Source organism: Rhincodon typus, chromosome 4, assembly GCF_021869965.1.
Source record: "Rhincodon typus isolate 14 chromosome 4, sRhiTyp1.1, whole genome shotgun sequence".
NCBI lineage: Eukaryota > Metazoa > Chordata > Chondrichthyes > Orectolobiformes > Rhincodontidae > Rhincodon > Rhincodon typus.
Genome location: NC_063335.1, coordinates 109468836 through 109489640, shown reverse-complemented (window position 1 = coordinate 109489640; position 20805 = coordinate 109468836). Strand labels below are relative to the sequence as shown.

The window sequence follows — 20805 nt, the reverse complement described above, 5'->3', positions numbered from 1 at the left end:
TAACCCTTGGTTTTTGTCTGTTACCATGCTCCTCAGCAACATAGAAATAGCTGGATACAGTAGTGGTATATGTTGGAGCATCATTTTGGACTTGCATATCCAAATCCCATTATGTTGCTTGGCAACAAAAGCAGATAGCGAGTAAAGTCTTACCACCAACACACTAGACAGTTAAGCTACTGATATTTTTATAAAAGTCAATAATTTTCTATGAATCTATCACTGACATTTCAATACCACTTCCTCTGAACTCTGGTTCTCTTTGTCTCTGCCACCATTGGCAGATGATAATAGCGATGAACATCATAATTAGAAAGAAACAGTATAGCATTGCGAAGACTGTGGTATCTTTCTCATAGTCCTTTAGACGTGAAAATATATACCTTAGATAAATTGAATGCTGATAGCTAGATCAATACTGAAAATGCCAAAAGTCCGTTAAATACATAATCATTTTAAAGAACACTGTCAGCAGTGGCTACATTTCAAGAGGTAACTCACTGTCTGTAAACTATTTGACACATGAAAAATGCAGCATAAATGCCAATATTTTCAATGTCATGAACAGGTTAATACATATATTTACATTGTACCAATCATAGAATCCCTACAGCATGGAAGCAGGCCATTCAGCCCATCAGCTCCACGTCGACCCTCCAAAGAGCATCCCACCCAGACCCACCTGCCTTACCCTTTTCCCATGGCTTTCCCATGGCTAATCCACCTATGCTGCACATGCTTGGACACTATGGGCAATTTAGTATGGCTAAACCATCTAATCTGCACATCTTTGGAATGTAGGACAAAACCAGAGCACCCGGAGGAAACCCATGCAGACACGGGGAGAATATGTAAACTCTACACAGACAGTTGCCCGAAGGTGGGATTGAACCGGGGTCCCTGGCGCTATGAGGCAGCAGTGTTAACCACTGAGCCACCATGCCGCCCCAGCAGTTGCCTACAAATACCAGTGTTCTATCCAAGACCAGGTTGATGGGACAAAAGTTTCTCATTTTGCTGTTGTTATAAATATCTCAACAAAACAAGATCTATGTGAATTTGTTAATAAGGCCATTGAGTATAAAAACAAAGCAGTCATACCAAAACTTTCACAAAAATCACTGGAGCATTGTGTACAATTCAGAGCAGCAATGTTTGCGAAAGAGGTCAGGGCCTTTGGAGAGGTTTCAGAGAATTACCAGGAAGAAACCAAGGATGAGGGACTTCACTTTCTACTCTCTATAAACTGGAGGTCATCCAAAACTCTGCTATGTCTCAACTTGCAGTAAGCCCTATTCTCCTGCCACCCCTGTGCTCACTAAACTACAAAGACTCCCAGTCAAGCAACAACTGAACTTCATAATTCTTATTGTAATTTTCAGATACTTGGATGGCCTCACTCCATCCTGACTCTGTAGTCCAATATAATTGGCACTCCTCTTACGTATGCCTAGTTTTAGGCATTCCATCTTTGGTGGCCATGCCTTTAACTGCTTAGGCAGCAAGCTCTAAACTGCTTTCCTATGCCACTCATATTTTCCTCTTTTAAGACACTCCCTAAAACCTACCTCTTTGGCCAAGCTCTCCGATAATCTGATCTCCTCTCCTTATTTGGCTCACTGTCATGAACTGTTTTATAATACTCCTATGAAGCACCTTGGAGATGTCTTCTTACATTACAGGCTTGGTAAAAATGTAATTTTATATGACAGCAATTATACTGAGCCTTGCTGAGACCACACTGAATGCAGTTTTGGTTTCCTTACCTAGGACAGTTATACTTGCCACAGAGTGAGTGCACTGAAGGTTCACCCAACCAGTTCCTGCGTGAGATTGGCCTGTGGGGAAAGATTAAAAAGTCTGGGGAGTCCCATGCAAACATGCAAAATTCTTACAAGAAGGACCGTCACTTGATGAGGGTCTAGAACCAGGGACAGAGACTCAGAATGAGGGACAGGCCACTCAGGACTGAGATTTGGAGGAACTTTTTCACTCAGAGGAGGTTGGATCTTGAAAATTCTCTAACACAGGGGGCTGTGGAGGCTCAGTTGAGCATGTTCAACGTTGACATGGAAAAATTCTACTAGTAAAAGCATCAAAAACTGCAGCTCCTCACCACCACCTTCTCAAGGGCAACTATGGATGGGCAATAAATGCTGGCCTAGCCAGTAATGCCCACATTCCATAAAATGAATTTAAAGAAAAGGAATATGGGCATAGTACTGGGAAGTGTTGAGAGAGTAAAACATCAGCCATGATCACATTTACACGCCAACAGTCATCAATAAGCTGAATGGCCTGCTCCTATTTCTTAAGTTCTTTTGTTGATGTTGTTATATGGAGATTTAGGGTTAATATTAAAATACAATTGAATTGTTACTGATTACTACCTACCACCACCCACTCTTGCTCAGCTGATAGATCGGTGCTCCTCCATGTTGAGCTGCTCTTGCAGGAAATACAGAGGGCAGTGAGGGTACAAAATATACTCTGGGTGGGGAGGCTTCAATGCCCAGCAGTAGCACCACTCAAGCTGGGTAAGTCCTGAACAACACTGCTGCTAGACTGGGTGTGCTAGTTGGGGGAAACCATTAAGGAAGAAAAACATACTCGACCTCATCTTCACCGATCACTGGCTACAGATGTATCTGTCCATGACTTTACCGTTAGGGGTGACCAATGCAGTCAGGTGGAGACAAAGTCTCATTATGCTCTGTGTCAATTACATCATGCTAATTACATTGGGACAGACTAAGAATTAAAAAGCCAGGCAGCAATGAGGTGTTGCGGGTCATCAACAGCATCTGAATTGTATTTAACTACAATCCTGTCACTTGATGGTGACCCACCCTACCGTTACCATGCAGCCAGGTTCAAAGAGTGAGCAGCAGCACCAGGCATACCCAAAACCTGGTGAAGCTATAACACAGGACTATTTGCACACCAAACAATGGAAGCAACAGAAAAGTCTAAACAATGCCACAACCAATGGATCAGATCTAAGCTCTACAGTCTTGCCACATCCAATCACTGGAGAAGGTTCACAAATTCAATGATGTGGGAGCCCTGAGCAAAGGCACAGGGCTGTTCCATTTGTATCCATCTCCAGTCAGAAGTGTGGAGTGAATGAACCATCTTGGCCTCCTCTTGAGATCCCTAGCATCACAGATGCCAGTCTTCAAACAGTTTAATTCACTTCATATAATATTAAGAAAAAACAAGTGAAGGCACTGGATACTGGAAATCTCTAGGCACTTACACATTCTGGTAAGAGTATGAAGACTTATTGCTCCAGAATTAGCTGTACCCCCTAGCCAAGGTGTTCTTGTACAGTTACAATGGCATTTACCCAACAATGGAGAATTGCCCAGGGATGTCCAGTATACAAGGAGCAAGACAAAGCCAACCTGGCCAGTTAGTTATTGTCCCATCAGTCAATTCTCGATCATCAGTAAAGTGATGGAAGGTGTCAGTAACAGTGCTATCAAGCAGCACCTGCTCAGCAATAACCTGCTCAGTGACGCCCAGTTTGGGTTCCGCCAGGGCCACTCAGCTCCTGATCTCATTACAGCCTTGGTTCAAACAGCTAAATTCCAAACATGAAGTGAGCAACTGTCCTTGACATCAAGACCACATCAGACCAAGTGTGGCATTAGGGAGCCTGAGCAAAACTAGAATCAATGGGAAACAAGATTGGAATCATACCTGACAAATAGGAAGATGATTGTGATTATTGGAGGTCAGTCATCTCAGCTCCAAGACATCTCTGCAGGAGTTCCTCAGGGTAGCGTCCTAGGCCCAACCATTTTCAGCTGTTTCATAATGACCTTCCCTCCATCACAAGGTCAAGAGTGGGGATATTTGCCAATGATTGCACAATATTCAGCACCACTCGTGACTCCTCAGAAACTGAAACAGTCCATGTTCGGATGCAACAAGATTTGGACAATATTCAGGCTTGGGTTGAAAGGGGAAAAGTAACATTCACACCACACAAGTGCCACACAATTACCATCTTCAAGAAGAGAGAATCTAACCATCTCCCCTTGACATTCAATGGCATAACCATCATGGAATTCGCCACTATCAATATGATAGGGGTTACAACTGACCAGAACCTGAAATGGACTGTCTTACTGTAGCTACAAGAATAAGTAAGAGGTTAATGAGTAATTCGCCTCCCGATTACCCAAACCCTGTGCACCATCTACAAGAGACAAGACAGGAGTGTGATCGAATACTCTTCACTTGCCTGGATTAGTGTAGCTCCAACAACACTCAAGAAGCTAAATGCCAACAAAAAAGAAAGAGTAGACTGCTTGATTACACTGTATCCATCTCATTCCCTTTACAATTATCGCTCGGTGGCAGTAGTGTGTACTATGTACGGGATGTATTTCAGGAACTCACTACAGGCTCTATTGACAGCATCTTCTAAACCTACATCCTATACCACCTAGAAAATGGGCACCAAATGCAGAGGAACACCACCAGATGAAAATTCTCCCATGAGAGACACACCATCCTGACTTGAAACTATATGGAGGTTCCATTCACAGAGGATCAAAATCCTGGAGAGCTCTTCCTGACAGCATTGTGGGTGGAAGTACACACGAAGAACTGGAGGGGTTCAAGGTGGCAGCTCACCACCACCTTCTCCAGGGCAATTAAAAGATGGATGATACATGCTGGCCCAGCCAATGACACCTACATTCCATGAATGAATTAAAAAAAATGAAGACACTGGAGAAGATGGAATCATGGAAAAGACATGGGGCAAACCCAATAGAGGTCAACGTGAGGATGGGTTTTGATAGAGCAAAACAGATGAAGCTTATTCCTCTGCCAAGTGGGTTAGTAACTGGGGGCCATAAATAGCAAACAGTTGGCAAGAGAATCACATGGAAATTGAGGACAAGTTCACATTGAGTAATGATGAACTGGAAGACAATCAGAAGCCACAGGAACTTTCAAATAAGGCAACAGGACAGGTAATTGAAGTGATAGAAACAATTGTCCAATAAAGTTGATGATATAGCACAAGCACAACAGATGAAATGGCTGCCCTCTGTGCTGTAGGACCCTAAGAGATAGCAATTCAGTTCACAATGGGGAGAGGGAGGGGTGGAGGTGTTAATGGCAGTCTTATGAAAGCATGCATGATTGACTGATGTATGCCAAAAATTTGGCTTACCATCACTAATTATAGCTATTTTCCAATCAACATGCTCAGATGTTATTACACACCTCTAGGAGTAGTGTGACTTGAATCCAGCCCTTCTGGCCCAGAGGTAAGAACATTACCACTGCACCACTGAAGCCTCCATCACAAATAAGCTGGGCAAAATTAACAAATCAAATATTATATCATACGGCATATTCATTCTATAACTATTTGATATTTTTCATGAATTCTGCTTCAGGCAGCATTTTACTTCATATTACAGCACAATACTAATTAACCAAATACGGTTACCCAACATCAAAACAGTCTACACATTTTAGAGAAGTACTTTGTTGCTTGTTAAGCATTTCTGGAGATCATGAGTGTGACTACTTAAATACAGTGTCTTTCTCGCTTATAATTATGTTTATCCAGCATTCATAGTTTGTTTGTCCTTGTGTTCCAGTTAAAATTTTGCTTCTTCAAATGGATTTCTAATGAACTGTCATAATGGTAGTAGACTAAAATATTAATTTTGCAATTCCCATCAACTAATTTTAAAACTGGGATTTCCATAGACTTAAATTATTTTTAAAAAGGGACAGTACACTGATTTAAAATGGCCACAGCAATCATTGCCCACATAGGATATGAAATTAGCATGGACTAAATGAAACTGTCTGAACTGAAATTAACATTTTATCAAAAGACACGGAAATGAGTCAACTCAGTCAGGAGTGAAAAAGACTCTGATCTCCCTTTTTAGTCTACATCTGTAAGATTAGTTTCACACCTTGCAATTGAAAAAAATTACCTGTAAGCATCAAGCTTGAGATAATGAACTCAGATATGGAAATACACAAACAGCTATTGGCCACAGCAGAGGAGATGAAGTTTTAAACAGCTGTCCTGGAACCAGCTAAAAAAAATGCCCTCTCTGTATCTGATGGAGGAAAATTGTATGTTGAAATAACTACTTGGAGAAACAACTGGTAATTGAGAATTTTTAAAAAAGGATATCTGCAATAGTCACTACTGCTGATTATTCTAGTCACCAACTAGACAACCGTGATTTAGGTTAAAATCTCGAGCCTCTTGCTGCCTGAAGGATGTTACTTTACTTTTTATTTAGTTAAAGAAACCAGCTGAGACTGACCTTTTTTCTATATCAGAGCTAAGCTAATACTTTAGAAGTCTCAGAAGTGTCTAAATAGAAGCAGTGTGATTTACCATGAAATGCAATTTTAAACAGAAAGCTGGCACTTTGTTCAGGAATTCTTATTTCTTACTAAAACATAATTTTGTTTGTACTTCCCATTTAATAGTTGACTGTAATTTAGATTCAAATTCTACGTTTATCCATATTTCAGCAGGTGAGTAAAGGAGGAAGATCAGCAACTCTTTCGCTCTAACATTTTCACACTATAGGGGAGGAAGCTAGCAAGTTGATGAGTATCTGCTAAGTGGTTAGGGTCTATTCTAATCCAATATAGTTTAAGAATTGGTGGCAAAATTAAAACATAAAAAAGGAAAGAGAATTATTAAATCCAGTAACAAGGTAGTTAGTTAAAACAGAAGGATGGCAGACAAAGTGATGCGCTGCATTTGCAAAAGGTAGATTCTGGAGGCTGGTATTTTCCAGGGCAAGCATGTCTGCAGTAAGATCTGTAGCTGGAAAGCTTCAGTTTGAAGTTTCTGAGCTGGAGACTGAACGACAAAACACTACAGCAGACCAGGCAGGATCAAACTTACCTGGATACTTCATGTGCTAATCATAAATACTTACAATAGGATCCTCTGATTTGGTCACTGTCAGGTGAAAGAGGGTGTGATTCTAAGGAAGCAGGTAAGGGAGTGCAACAGACAAGAACACGGGAGCCTCAACCTTTTCAGATTTCTAACAAGTTTGAAACAAAAGCAGAAGTTTCTGGACAAACCCAGCAGATCTGAGCAGCAAAGAGCTGTGGGTGCTGTAAATCAGGAACAAAAACAGAAGTTGCTGGAAAAGCTCCATAGGTCTGGCAGCACTTGTGAAGGAAAAAAAATCACAATTAATGTTTCAGGTCCAGTGACTCAAAAGTTTTGAAGAAGAGTCACCCAATTCGAAACTTTAAGTCTGTTTTCTTTCCACAGATGCCGTCAAACCTGCTGAGTTTCTCCCGCAATTTCTGCTTTTGCTTCGGAGTTCCAGCTTCCACAGTTCTTTGTTTGATTCGGATGGGTTGGAGGTATTTTCAGTTTGTTTGGACGAGAGTGAGGGTGGATGAGCTAACTGACTATGGCATGGTGATGCAGGAATCAACCCAAATTTGGGGGGAAAAGCCAAAAAGGTATGTATTGATAGGATGCCAGAGTGCAGCGAGGGACACTGATACTGCTGTCTGCAGCAAGAGTCCAGAGGTTGGGTTGTATTCCTAGCGACAAGTTTTGGCACATATGCTTAGGGCTGGAAAGGATCTTACTGGGAAGTGAAGGATCTAGTCATTATGGTTCACATAGATACCTGCAACATGGACAGGACAAGGAAAGAGGTTCTGCAGAGTCACTACGAGGAGCTCAGCACCAAATTCAGAGGCAGAACCTATTATTCAAGCCATATGCAAATTAACAAAGGGTAAATAAGAGTTGAGAAATGAATGCGTGGCTTAAATGATTAATGTGGGAACAGAAGTGGGTGGTTGAGAACATTGGACATAAAACTTTAACTTTGCTCCTCTTTCCTCAGATACTGTTAGACCTACGTTGCTCCAGCTGTTTTCTTTTAATCCCAAGCATTTGTCATATTTTTCTTTAATTCTCGAGTGAATGCTATTCTTACTTCAGTGAAGTCATAACCTTTGCAGAACTGCAAGTTAGACAAACTGCAAACAGTAATCCAACCGGTATTGTCAGTCATTGTACTCAACTAAAAATCTCACCATTTGAGGTCTATTCTTTCTCTATTTTCAGCTTCTAAAAAGGTGTTCCACCTTCTCTTCATACATTGAACTGCCTATTCTGCGGGTCAATATACCACCTTACATTTTCATTATCCATGCTCTCTATTCCTTCACAACTATTACAATTGAATTGGTCAATTCCTAGCCCCTTTTTTCAACCCTTTTTGTTCTTTTGCCTTTAATTTACAGCTGCCAATATTAAATCCTGCTCTAAATAGTGGTCTATGCCATTTTTACAGGATTCTTTAGAATCTGACTTTTTTGGGCTCTAAACGGATCATGTAACACTTCCTACAGACATGCAATGGCCCAGTGGTATTATCACTGGACTGTTAATCCAGAGACCCAGGTAATGCTCTGGGGACCCAGGTTTGAATCCCACCACAGCAGATGGTGGAATTTGAATTCAATAAATATCTGGAATTAAGAATCTAATGATGACCATGAATCCATTGTTGATTGTAAGGAAAAACCCATCTGGTTCACTAATGTCCTTCAGGGAAGGAAACTGCCATCTTTACCTGGTCTGGCCGACTTGTGACTCCAGACCCACAGCAATGTGGTTGACTCTTAACTACCCTCTGGGCAATTAGGGATGGGCAATAAATGCTGCCTGGCCAACGACGCCCTCATCCCGTGAATGAATAATAATAAAAAAAATTCTGAACTTCACCTCAACTCATTGCCTGAAGTTGAAAAGCTTCAACAAAAATTTATCTTTTCTCAACAACAAGCACATTCCTAAACATCCCTCTTGTAACTTCTAATCTGTAATCAATGTCTACAGATTGCCTTGTGTGACATGGTATCACATGCCTAATGTCCATATAAACATCATCCATCATGCTTTCTTATCCATCATGTAGTAACCTGCTCAAAAAGATCCCCACCATTCTCTTCACTTGGCCATTACATCTTACATCATTCACTTCTCTAGCATCAAAGCCTCCTTGAACACTGCTCTCAACCTGTGTTATTTCTCACTCTACATTCTCCCCACCCAATCCCTGATCCTTGTTCCAATCTGTTATAACAAGCATATGATCATCCCTTGATGTTTTGCTCAACATTGTCCACTAGACTTCATGGCTCTAGTCACTTTGTTCCAGAGTAGCCATCTCAATGACCTCATCCTCCTTACTCTGACCGTCACATCCTGTGGGTTAGCCTCTCCAACCTCTTCCCCATCTTGATCATGGGACAAAAATGGAATTTGAATTATTCCGTCTCTAGTAGCCCTGGTAGCAAGTTCAGTATGACATAAATAAAATTTTCTGCTATAAAACCATGTGCCAGAGTAAACCAAAATAGAGACATATGTTGACATAGATTGATACGTAGATAAACATACAGTAGCTGTACAATTCGGTTAGTCGAAGTCAGATACTGCTGTCTGAGCATGCGCAGGGTCAGTGTCTCAGATGTATCAATGGCACTTAGCCAGACCAAACACTCTAATGTTTCTCTTCTGCTTCCAGCAACCTTTGCTTGGTTGTTTTCATAAATCTTTCTTTACAAGTTCCTTATTGGCTTTGTTCCAGCTGGTTTTCTCATTTATGTTTCTGCTACTCTACACTACTTCTGCTCTGACATGACTCAGAAAATTTAGTAGCAAACAGATGCAGATTTCCAAACAGAGTTTGTTGCTTTCAAGACGTCTGAAAGAGATTTTCTTCACAGCACAGACTTGAGAGTGTTTTCAACACGCGTATTCTGATCTCCCTCTATAGGAGAGACGTTGTGAAACTTGAAAGGGTGCAGAAAAGTTTTATAAGCATTCACCAGGGTTGGAGGGTTTCAGTCACAGGACAGGCTGAATCGGCTGGGGTTATTTTCCCTGGAGAGTTCGAAGGCTGAGGGGCAACCTTATAGAAGTTTATGAAAGCATAACGGGAAAGGATAGGGTCAATAGCCAAGGTCTTTTTACCAGGGTAGGGGAGTCCAAAACTAGAGGGGATAGGTTTAAGGTAAGAGAAGAAAGATTTAAAAGACACCTAAGGAGCAACATTTTCCACACAGAGGGTAGTGCGTGTATGGCATGAACTGCCAGAGGAAGTGGTGGAGGCTGGTACAATTACAATATTTAAAAGGCATCTGGATGGGTATATGAATAGAGAGGGTTGAGAGGGATATGGGCCAAATGGTGGCAAATGGGACTATATTAATTTAGGATATCCGGTCGGGATGGACATGTTGGAACGAAGGGTCTGTTTCTGTGCTGTACATCTCTATGCCTCTACAACATGTTGATTAAATCCATATAACCTTTTAAAAGAAAGGTCTAAGTGTTTATGGAATTGAGGGCATGTTAAATCCAAATGAATCAGTAGTGAATGTTACTGTGTGCATTCTATTTCCAACTCATACAACAAGGGACACTGTCTCATCGTCCATTCAGCTTGGGTGGCCACTCTTCATTTTTTTGAGAATAATAGATGATATTCCTTTGAACCCAAATCTCAAAAGGAGGGAGAATGCAGTCAGTTTCTCTCTCCACTGAAACTACCCAACATATTAAGCATTTAAATCCTTTCCTGCTTGTATGTCAAATTTCCAACATCTGCAATATTTGCTGCTGGTATTATTGACAGGCCTAATAACGATCATAGGGGGAAAAAAATCAGAAGTACAGTCTTTCCTGCTAACTGCAAAAAGAGGAGCCAAGAAGAAAATACATGAGAAATCAAAAAGCTAGTTCCACAAAAGTGGTCTAGTCCAGTGGAGGAAGCTAATGCAGTTAGTTAGAGCAGTTAAGCAAGTCTAATAAATTGGATTACTTTCTGTATCATTTTCCTTCTTCTATAGTTAATTGAACTGAATGTAATGTTTGATTCTAGTCAGTAACAAATAACTCACTGGTTATTTTACATACAAAGCAGCTTAATGCTTCAAATCCAAAAACTTGTCTCATTAAGGCATTTTAGTCTGCCTTTGGAATGATTGCACTAAGGCACATGTGGGTATGTGTAGAAGACATGATAGTTAGAACCTCGATTTATGCCATTATATAATTAGATATTGAGCTTAAAAGCTATTCTGAAACATTGCCAAATAGACGTCTGTAAGTGGGAACAAACTGTTCAAGATAAGAAAGTCTGGACAGAAAACACGCCATGTGGATACCTCCTCCTATACAGCGTGCCACATCACTGAGGCTAAATGGAGATGTCAGCTGTTGAAGTCCTGTTTGGGGAGAAAGAAGTATCAAAAAATCCCAACCTGATGTATCCAGAAGCCACAATCCAACTTGTAGATGTGTATTCACAACATATTTAGTCTACAACCAAACAGTTATTCAGTACTACAGGCCTTAAGTATTGCTGCAAAAAGCCACATTTTGTTGAAGCTACTTGTCCTACACTCATCAGGTCATTCAAAAAGAATACCATTGTAAAGGGGAACAACATTCTATTCACGGCTAGCATCACTCAAAATTGCTATAGCACATTAGCAGTGTGAAAGAGATAGCTTCACTATCATTCAATTGTTTTGAATCTTCCAGGGCAGTGAGAGATAGACTGGACACTTTTCAGGGCCAAAAGTAGTGGCCTTAGGCTTCTTCATCATTTGCATAACACAAATGTGAAGTACACTTTGGCAGGAAGAATAGAGGAGCTGAATATTATTTAGATGCAGGAAGACTGCAGAAAACCACAAAACAGAGGGATTCGAGAGTCCTTCTGAATGCAACACACAACGCTAGCATCTAAGTTCAAATGGTAATAAGGCATGCAAATTGGCCTTTATTTCAAAGAGAATTAAATATAAAAAAAGTAGAGAGGTTTCGCTAAAACTATACAAAGGCACTAATCAAACCACAGTTGGAATGCTGTGAATAGTTTTGGAACCCTCATTAAAGGAAAGGTATGCAGGCATTTGGAGGCCATCCAGAAAAGGCTCACTGGACTGTTACCAGGCATCTTATGAGGAGAGGTTGAGTAGATTGGGCTTGTACTCACTGAAATTTAGAATGAGAGGTGACCTTATTGAAACATACAAGGTTCTTAGGGCACATAACAGAGTGGATGTAGAAAAATTGGAAAGAAACAAATTCTTTGCCCCAGTGGGCTGTTGAGGCTGGGTCATTAAGTACATTAAAGCCCGAGATAGACAGACTTTTAATCAATAAGGGAATCTAGGGCCATACATACAAAGCAGGATAGTGGAGCTGAGGATTATCAAATTAGCCACGATCTCACTGAATGGCAGAGCAGACTCAATGGGTCGAATGGTCTATTTCTGCTCCTCCATCTTATGGTCTCCACCGGGCTCTCAGGTGGCGAATTCCAGGTCTTACATAGGAGATGTGAGAAAGGGTGTGATTTCTCCATCCCTTCTTTCCAAGGCGGTCTGTGAATTCAGATGTATAAATCGTTGAAAGTAACTGCGTAGGTCAGTGAGACTCTTTAAAAAGCAAATGGGATCATTGCCAGTATATATATAGTAACAGAAAGTACAGGACAATGAAGTACAATGCTGGTTAGACATCAGTTTGGTTCAGTTCCAGACAGCACACTATTGGAAGGCTGTCCTGTCTTGGAGGCACCGCACAGAAGTTTTATCGGAACAGGAATGAGAAAAGGTTCCTACTATTTGAAGTTAAGACTGTTCTCCCCAGAGCAAAGGAAGGTTGAGGGGAGATTAAAGTTCAATTAAACAAGGATAAGCCGTTTCCTCTGGCAGTGAGATGGGTAATCAGAAGGATACACATCCAGTCATTGGCAAAAGAACCTTGGAAGAGATGAGATTATCCTACGAGCAGCAAGTTACAATGATCTGGAATGCACTGCCTGGAAGGCAGATTGAACCAGATTCAATAGTTACTTTTAAGAACAGAATTAGATAAGCACTAAAAAGTAAAATATTTCTAGGCTTATGAGGAATGAACAGGGGAGTGAGACAAATTGAATAGTTCTTCCAAAAGTAGAAGAAAAGATAGAATTGCCTGAATAACTGTTTTTAAATGCTGCATTCTATGATGCCTAACGTACTTTCACCTTTACTATGGAAATGGTATAAAACAGAAAACTATTGACTTTACCAATGTTAACATTTTCATTAAACCCCCTTTCTTCAATAATGGCCTACAGGCTCCTGCCAGTCACTGGTCCAGAGCAGTAACTTGAAGAGAAAGGATTAGCAGCATCAGTATCTGACTTGCATGTTCCTAAACATACCTCCCCTAGGACAGCACATGGCACAAAGGCTAACATGAATGTGGTTCATCCTTACAGTGTTGAGTATGTTTGCTCATCTACTTCCAAACCTACACCACCTCTACAAAAGGATAACAACAAGCCAGCTATGGGGCTTGAGGTATTGACAATACTGAATAACAGCAGTGATGCTGGCTAACATATATGACCTTACCTCTACATTTATGATAGGATGTTGTGGCCATCAGAATCATGTTCTAATGTGGTCCTGTTGTATATTACTTAGCCTGAATATTAGTGTTGTGGAAAATGTCTTATTTTTAAGCATAGTAACCCTCAAATATAACTGCACATTTACAAGACTTTGCACAGGCAATTGTTTTGAAATTAAAGTTTATGGGTTTTTTTGGGCCACTCAATTTTAATCAAATGGCTGAGAAAGGCAAATACAAATTGACAAAAGTAAAAACACAGCACCAGTATTATGCATGGGTTGAGAAAGCTGTTTAACTTCCTGAAAACTGGTAATATCAACCGTTTGTTAACCCAACATAATTATTTGCATTGTCACTGTATCCAAATACCTCAGTGCAACCCATCCATATGGGAATGTCTTGGGACCTCCACTAGCAGCGATATTCCTACCCCATTTATGTTATAGCTCTTCTGCTAAAGTCAGCATTCCTATTCTCAAGCAATGCTGTAGGGTAAGAGAGGTATTGGGGGTAAGAGAGGTATTGGGATAGCAATTGATCGATTACACAATAACAGCTGTCCTCCAAAATTCTCTTACCGTCACTGTGTCAAACCATAGATCAGTGTTTTAAGGGTGGTTTTCTCTTCTGTACTCACTCAAATCGGGGAGTGTGGATCATTGTTTTATTCTTCGAGAAACAAACTAGTAGTTAAAAGTCTAGAATCACAGCACTCATCAATACCAAAGGAGGTACTTCACTCACCATGCCAGTTCCACTTATTTGAAAGGGTTACTCAGTTATTCCCACCCCAACTCAATGTCTTTCTCCCCTTTGAGTGTTTCCCCAATTTCCTTTTCAAAAGTTATTATTCCACCTCTTCAGGTGACACATCTCAGGTCATAACTCAGTGAGGAAAGCAATTTCTCACATCTGACTAAAAAGCTGCTAGGTGATCACTTTATTAGAGAACTCTCTGTACCCAAAAGACATGTGATCTAGCTAGTCCTAAACTTCATGCGATAATCCACCAATGTGCATAGGATTAAAAACAAAATAAAAGATAAACACCCACATCAAAAGAATTAGTCAATACAGAACCAATTTGAGTCAACCTTCACAAGGTTTCTTTTGTGTCATGCTTAAAGAGAGAAAATGTTATTTAGTCAGATAACAGCAGTCGCTTCGGAATCCATCACACTCTCTCACACGCAAGGTGTACAACAGGGCATTGAAATTTAGTATAGCACTTCCATTAAACACTTACAAATTTTCCAATCAGTCTGCAGACCTATTAGTTCTAAACTGAGGCAAATGACCTTTGTAAGGACACTTGTGATCAAACAGCAGCATAGAAATAGAACATTAATATTGAAACAGTAATATTGATTAAGCAGATTCTTTCCATCTCATTATATACACACTGCATAAACATTTTTCTGTCACTACTGCTCAAGTGGTCAGTGATTGACTGTACATTAAAAGTGAAACACCTATGAACTCAATGTAGAGCTATGTTTATAGCTATGCATTTATACACACTGCCATAACATTTTAGCTGGAATCAAATATCACAGGTGAGCTGTGTCAGCAATACACAATTCAATGTGAAAACAATTTCACTCCTATTTTCCCTAAGAATCCAAACGTTCAAATTAAGTTAAAGTAATTTATGAAGAAAATCAGGTGCGACAAGAAAATGTTGATACAATGGAATTGTAATTTGTAACCATAGTGGACCTGAGAAATACTAAAAAGCAGAGGCAGAAATCTCAATCTCAGAAGATACTGTTGAAAATGACAAATGCCCTTCAGATCATTCGATCTTATGCAACCATTATAACTTCTACATACAACTGAAAACTTTAATGCTCTAGGCTCAATCACATCATGCATGGCAAACCATTGTAACTGATGACCACCTCCTGACAAGCATCTTAAAACTTGTTCTTCAAAAATTTAACCTTGAAATCTCTGAACTTAGTTTGTTGAGCATGCTTGCTCATTCCTCATAAGTATCATTCAAGGGTATTTTTGAAGTTCAGAGCCTCTGCATTTATTCCTTTCCTCAGATATCTAACAGTTCAGTTCAGATGATACAGATAGACTAAACAGTGGGCGAACTTCTGGTAGATGGAGTTTAATGTGGAAATATGTTAAGTCCTTCACTTCAGGTTTGAATAACAAAAGTAAGAACAGTTGCTTAATGTTGAGACAAGAGCTGTGAACAAGCAAAAGCATTTTGGGAGATGATGGCCTAGTGGTATTATCGCTGGACTGTTAATCCAGAGACCCAAGTAACGTTCTGGGTTCAAATCTTGCCACAACAGATGGTGGAATTTGAATGTAATAAAATTTGGAAGACTCCATTGATGGAAAAAAAAAATCATCTGGTTCATCACTGTCCTTCAAGGAAGGAAGCTGCCATCCTTAACTGGTCTGACCTACATGTGACTCTAGACCCACATATGTGGTTGACTCTTAACTCCCCTCTGGGCAATTAGGGATAGGCAATAAATACTGGCTTAGCGAGCGATGTCGACATCTCATGAACGAATAAAAACATTAAATATCTATGGACATAAATCACTAAAAGCTATTCAAAGAGTTAATAAACAACAAAAAAGGGTAATAGAATAGCTTTTATCTCAATATAAAAGCTATATTCAAATACAAAAAAAGAGGATTCATCTTGGATAGATCCTCTTTGGTTCATTTTTAGGCAATAAACCTCAGGAAATATATACTGGCCTCAGAGGATGGAGCACAGATTCAATAGAGTGATGAGAATAAGTTGCATCAAGTTGGTTTGCTTTTACTTGAATTGAGAAACGTTGTGCAGTGTTCTAATCAAGGCTGCTAAAGTTAAGGATTTCAATGGGGTAGATATGTTGAAACTATTTCTTTTGGTGAGGAAATCAGACCAAGAGGGCAAAATTTGAAACTTAGAATCAGATCACCTGAGTGAAGTCAGTATCATCTGTTTTACATAAAGAAGAGGATTAGTGGCAATCTCCCCCAACTCCGTCCCCCAAACAGCTTTATTTTCTGGGATGATATTCAAGACAGTAATAAATACATTAGGTAAAAATACCAAGATGTATGAAACAAAGGTGATCAAATGGAGTGAAGTACAGACAATTCATAAGTAGCCTGAATGGCAGAAGAGGTACAAGGGGCTTAAGAACCTATTCCTGTGATTGGCCATTGCACAGCAGTTAAAACTGGGGCTGAAGACCTCAGTTCAATTTAATATCCTGCTGTGACATTCACTGCAACCTCCCAGTCAACTAAAACACCTTAAACATCCCCATAGCACATTAAGATTGCAACCATGGAATACAAACATTTTCTACTTAATCTATCATATACGGTACCTTGTATCCGTCCATACTGAACTGTAATCTTTTCTGCATTTCAACAGTGACTACACTTCCAAAAAAAAACTTCACTGGCTTTAATGCACTTTGGGACATCCTCTGGACATGGAAGACTATATAAATACAAGCCTTTCTTTTATGAATCCAAATGTAATGATATTCATTACCCAGAATATAGATGAAAAAAACTTGCCAAGCTCTGTCGCAAGGTCTTGGTTGTCTTCTTTAACCCAGTCTCATTCTTGCCTGGTGTCAATGCAATATTCAGCCATGTTCCAGAGTTGCAAATTCAGATCATTTATGCACATTAGAACACTAGGTCAGGCAACATGCACTCAGTAGCACTTTACTCATTTCTCCTACTTGTTTGGACTCAATGCATCATAGGAATTGTTTCTGCACTTTTCCTTTGGCACGTCATGAATTCACATTCTCTCACACACACACACACACACACAAAGTTTCACAATGACATTAGACTGTAAATTCCTTGCACGATGCAATTAACAATACGTCAGTAACCCCATCAATTTGCATTGCTTATTTCCTCAAAAATGTCTGAGGTAGTTCTGGCGAGATCTATTTGTTAGCTGTTTTTTACCTTCCTCAAAATGACCATGACTATTTCACAAATTCTCCTCCCCTAATTACACTGTAATATAATTCATCCATCACAGGAGAACGGCATGCCTAGGGCTTACATGAGGAAGTATCAACTCACACAAAATCAACAAGTGAAATACATTGCTAAAAATAGTAGGCGATAACAAGACCCTGGAATTTCTTAAATGGTTAAATGCTGCAGTAGAAAGATTGTAGAGAGTTGGCTTTCTGGAAAGGGAAAAACAGGGCCTTATGTTTTGAAGAATATGAACTTATTTTAAATGGTGAGAAACTATTAAATAGCTCAGAGGGATGTGGCGCCCTTGCACAAAGTTTTACGTTTAGCAATAGGATTTATTTGAAATCCCAAAGCATATGTGCAAATTTCATTTACATATTTGCTGTCCTTAATCAAAAATTAATATTGTTTACATCTATTTAAAGGTTCAGTGGAAAATGGAGTAATCCTTTAAGGAAGCAAGTATGCTAGACAGAACATAATCATTTCAAATACAAACTTTTCAATTTTCCCAGAGAACCAGCCTTGGTATCGGTATTCAAAAATATTAGAAACATAACAGGCCCATCAGTAAAGACAAACTGATGTTCAAATATTTGATCCTAGAAAGGTTAACTAGTCATTTCCAAATACATTGGGAATGTTGAGAATACAGTTAGGACAAGGAGCAAAAACAGAAACTGCTGGAGAAACTCAGCAGTATCTGTGGGAAGAAACTGGATTGAGTGTTTTGAGTCAAGTGACCCTTCTTCAGAATCCAAGAGTTCTAAAGACAGCTCACTGGACCCAAAATGTTAACTCTTCTTTCTCTCCACAGATGCTGCAAGACCTGCTGAGTTTGTCTAGCAATTTCTGTTTTTGATTCAGATTTCTAGCAATGGGTACTTCTTTGTTTTAACGAAAGAGGAACAATGAGCTGCATGACTCCTTGACCCTTCTTTGCCATCCAACATGAAGGTGGCTGATCTTCGGCTTCAATTCAACTCTCTCCACTGATCTCCACATATCATTAGACTCCAAAGTCTAGCCACCTCAGCCTTGAATATGCTAAACAACTGAACAACCGCACCCTGTGGGGTAACCAATTCCAAAGATTCACAAACTTCTGAGTGACAGAATTCCTCATCTCAGTCTTAAAAGGTTGACACCTTATCTTGCAGGTACTGTATCCTCAAGTTTCTCAGCAACAACCTGGACAAACCCTCAGAATCATATAAAATTTCAATGAGATCACTTCTCATTCTTATAAACTCTAGCAAGTATAGGCAGGTTCTAATCAATCTTTCTGCATAGACTTTGATTTTGGAGTCAATCTAGTGGGGCTTCATTTCAATTCCTCTAACACACGCATATCTTTCCTTCGATATGGTAATCAGACTCCAGATTCCACATATGGTTTAACAAAGCCCTGTACAACTGCAGCATAACTTCACTCTCCTCATAGTATGCCATCCGCATTCCTAACTGCTTGCTGTACATGAAACTTTGTGTGTCCCATGCAAGGACACTGCATCCTTCTCAATTATTAACAGTATCTTATTTTTAAAAATATACTTTATTTTCCTACTAGAGAGTGAAAACCTCATTTTGTTACATTTACTCTATCCAACATCTTTTGCTCAATCAGTCACTTAACCTAATTTGTTTGCAGATTTTGTCACCTTGTTACAGCTTACTTTTCCATGTAGCTTTGTATCATCACCAGACTTGGTCACATTACACAGTCCTTACAATCCATGTTACATTAATGACTTGGGTGTAAACAATGACCCTTGCAAGTATTCTGTTAGTAACAGGCTGCTAACATTAAAAAAAGTGTGAAACAAATGCTGGAGAAATGTAGACAGAGTTACTGCTTCAAATCCAGCATGACTCTTCAAAGACCTTCGTATTCCTAACCGAAATCCCTTTAACCAAGTGTCTGCCCACATCAGTGCGGCACTCTACCTTGTCAGCTCTTAACTTGTGCAAAACATCTTTCCTGGAGCACATTTTAAAATCCAAGTAGACTATATCCATTGGTTGCCCTTCTTTACTAACAGGACGCTTGCAAGGCTCATTGCTTTCATCCAAGTCATTAATGTAACATGGACTGTAATGTCTGTGTAATGTGGTCAAGTCTGATGATGCAAAGCGACATGAAAAAGTAAGCTGTAACAAGGTGACAAAATTGTCATTAACCCTGCCAGTCACATCCTTAAGACAGTTCAGTGTTTTTTTTTAAATATATGATTGACAGCACTGGCAGTTTACAAATTGGCCAGTGCTAATTTGATGTCGTTTTTGGTGCACATTCTGGAGGCGCAAGTTTAAATGTTTGCCGCTAACTTCAAGACAAGGATGAATGAAATGATTAATTTTAAAAAGAGTGTGCCATCAAAACCATAGCTGTCTATCAGAAAGCACGTGGAAAACATCATGCAAACTGACCATGAAATGCCATCCTCTCCCTGTCCCTTTAATAAGTCACCTTTCCCCGAACAGAGGAAAGGGCCCTTACATTGACATGACCTTACCCAGCAGAAGCAGGCGGTGCGTTTGCTTGTACTCGCGTTTCTGTTCCTTCAGGATTTTGTCGATGTATTTACTGACTTTCTTCGCCTCCCTCTCCGCCTCCTTCTCCTCCGCCCGCAGCCTGTCCCAGTTCTTGTTCTGTTTCTCGGAGGCTGCTTTCTTAGAGCCGTGTTGCCGCTCTCCGCCGTTCTGTTGCGGCTGCCAGTCGCGGAGCCTGTCCGTGTCCCTGCGCTGAGGCTGGGGCTGGTGACCATCGCGTAGCCACTCGGAGCTCCGCCGCCGCTCCGCCGTGTCCCCCCGCTGCTGGGCTGGGGCTGGGGCCGCCGCCGCCGCCGGAGGCTCCGAGTCCGGGCTGCTGGTGGACACTGACGCGATGGGGTCGCTGAACAGCCGCGGTCGCAGGCTGTAGCACATCCCCATGTTTCCACAGACACAGGCAAATACCCCCACACAGGGCCTTGAACAAACCGCTTTGATCAGCGCTTCATCCTCACGCTTCCCAATCCCACCCACCAAAATGCAGCTGGCGATTACTGTCCTTTCTCTCCCACTCCCACAACCTCCTCCCAAATTTTTTTTTAACAAAACACAAAATATAAGGAAGCGACAGAATAATTTAAAATCCCCAATGTTCCATTGTGCACAAGCAGATACGGCGTTCGAGACTCGTAAATCACCTGATCCCAGTGGCCAGTGGTCCACCTTACCGTAAATCCTCCAAACACACAGCCCAGCTCCTGGAACCAGAGCCAAACCATTCGACCTTCTCCAACCCCATCTCCCCTCCCCAGCAATTCATTGATCTTCCCTTCAATTCCCTCCCTTTTCTCCTGGTG

At 40.5% G+C, this 20805-nt stretch overlaps 1 protein-coding gene across 2 annotated transcripts in view; it reads right to left on the bottom strand.

The window, feature by feature from the left end:
* Positions 1-20599, bottom strand: part of LOC109910513 (guanine nucleotide-binding protein G(s) subunit alpha-like) — a 318176-nt gene extending 297577 nt beyond the window's left edge. For both annotated transcript variants that reach the window (XR_007261934.1, XM_020509708.2), the window contains exon 1: positions 19972-20599. Coding sequence is in view for 1 of the 2 variants with exons in the window: in XM_020509708.2 (XP_020365297.1) it covers positions 19972-20389 (418 nt within the window). In the remaining variant the exon portion in view is untranslated. The remainder of the gene's footprint in view (positions 1-19971) is intronic.
* Between the last annotated feature and the right edge of the window lie 206 nt (positions 20600-20805).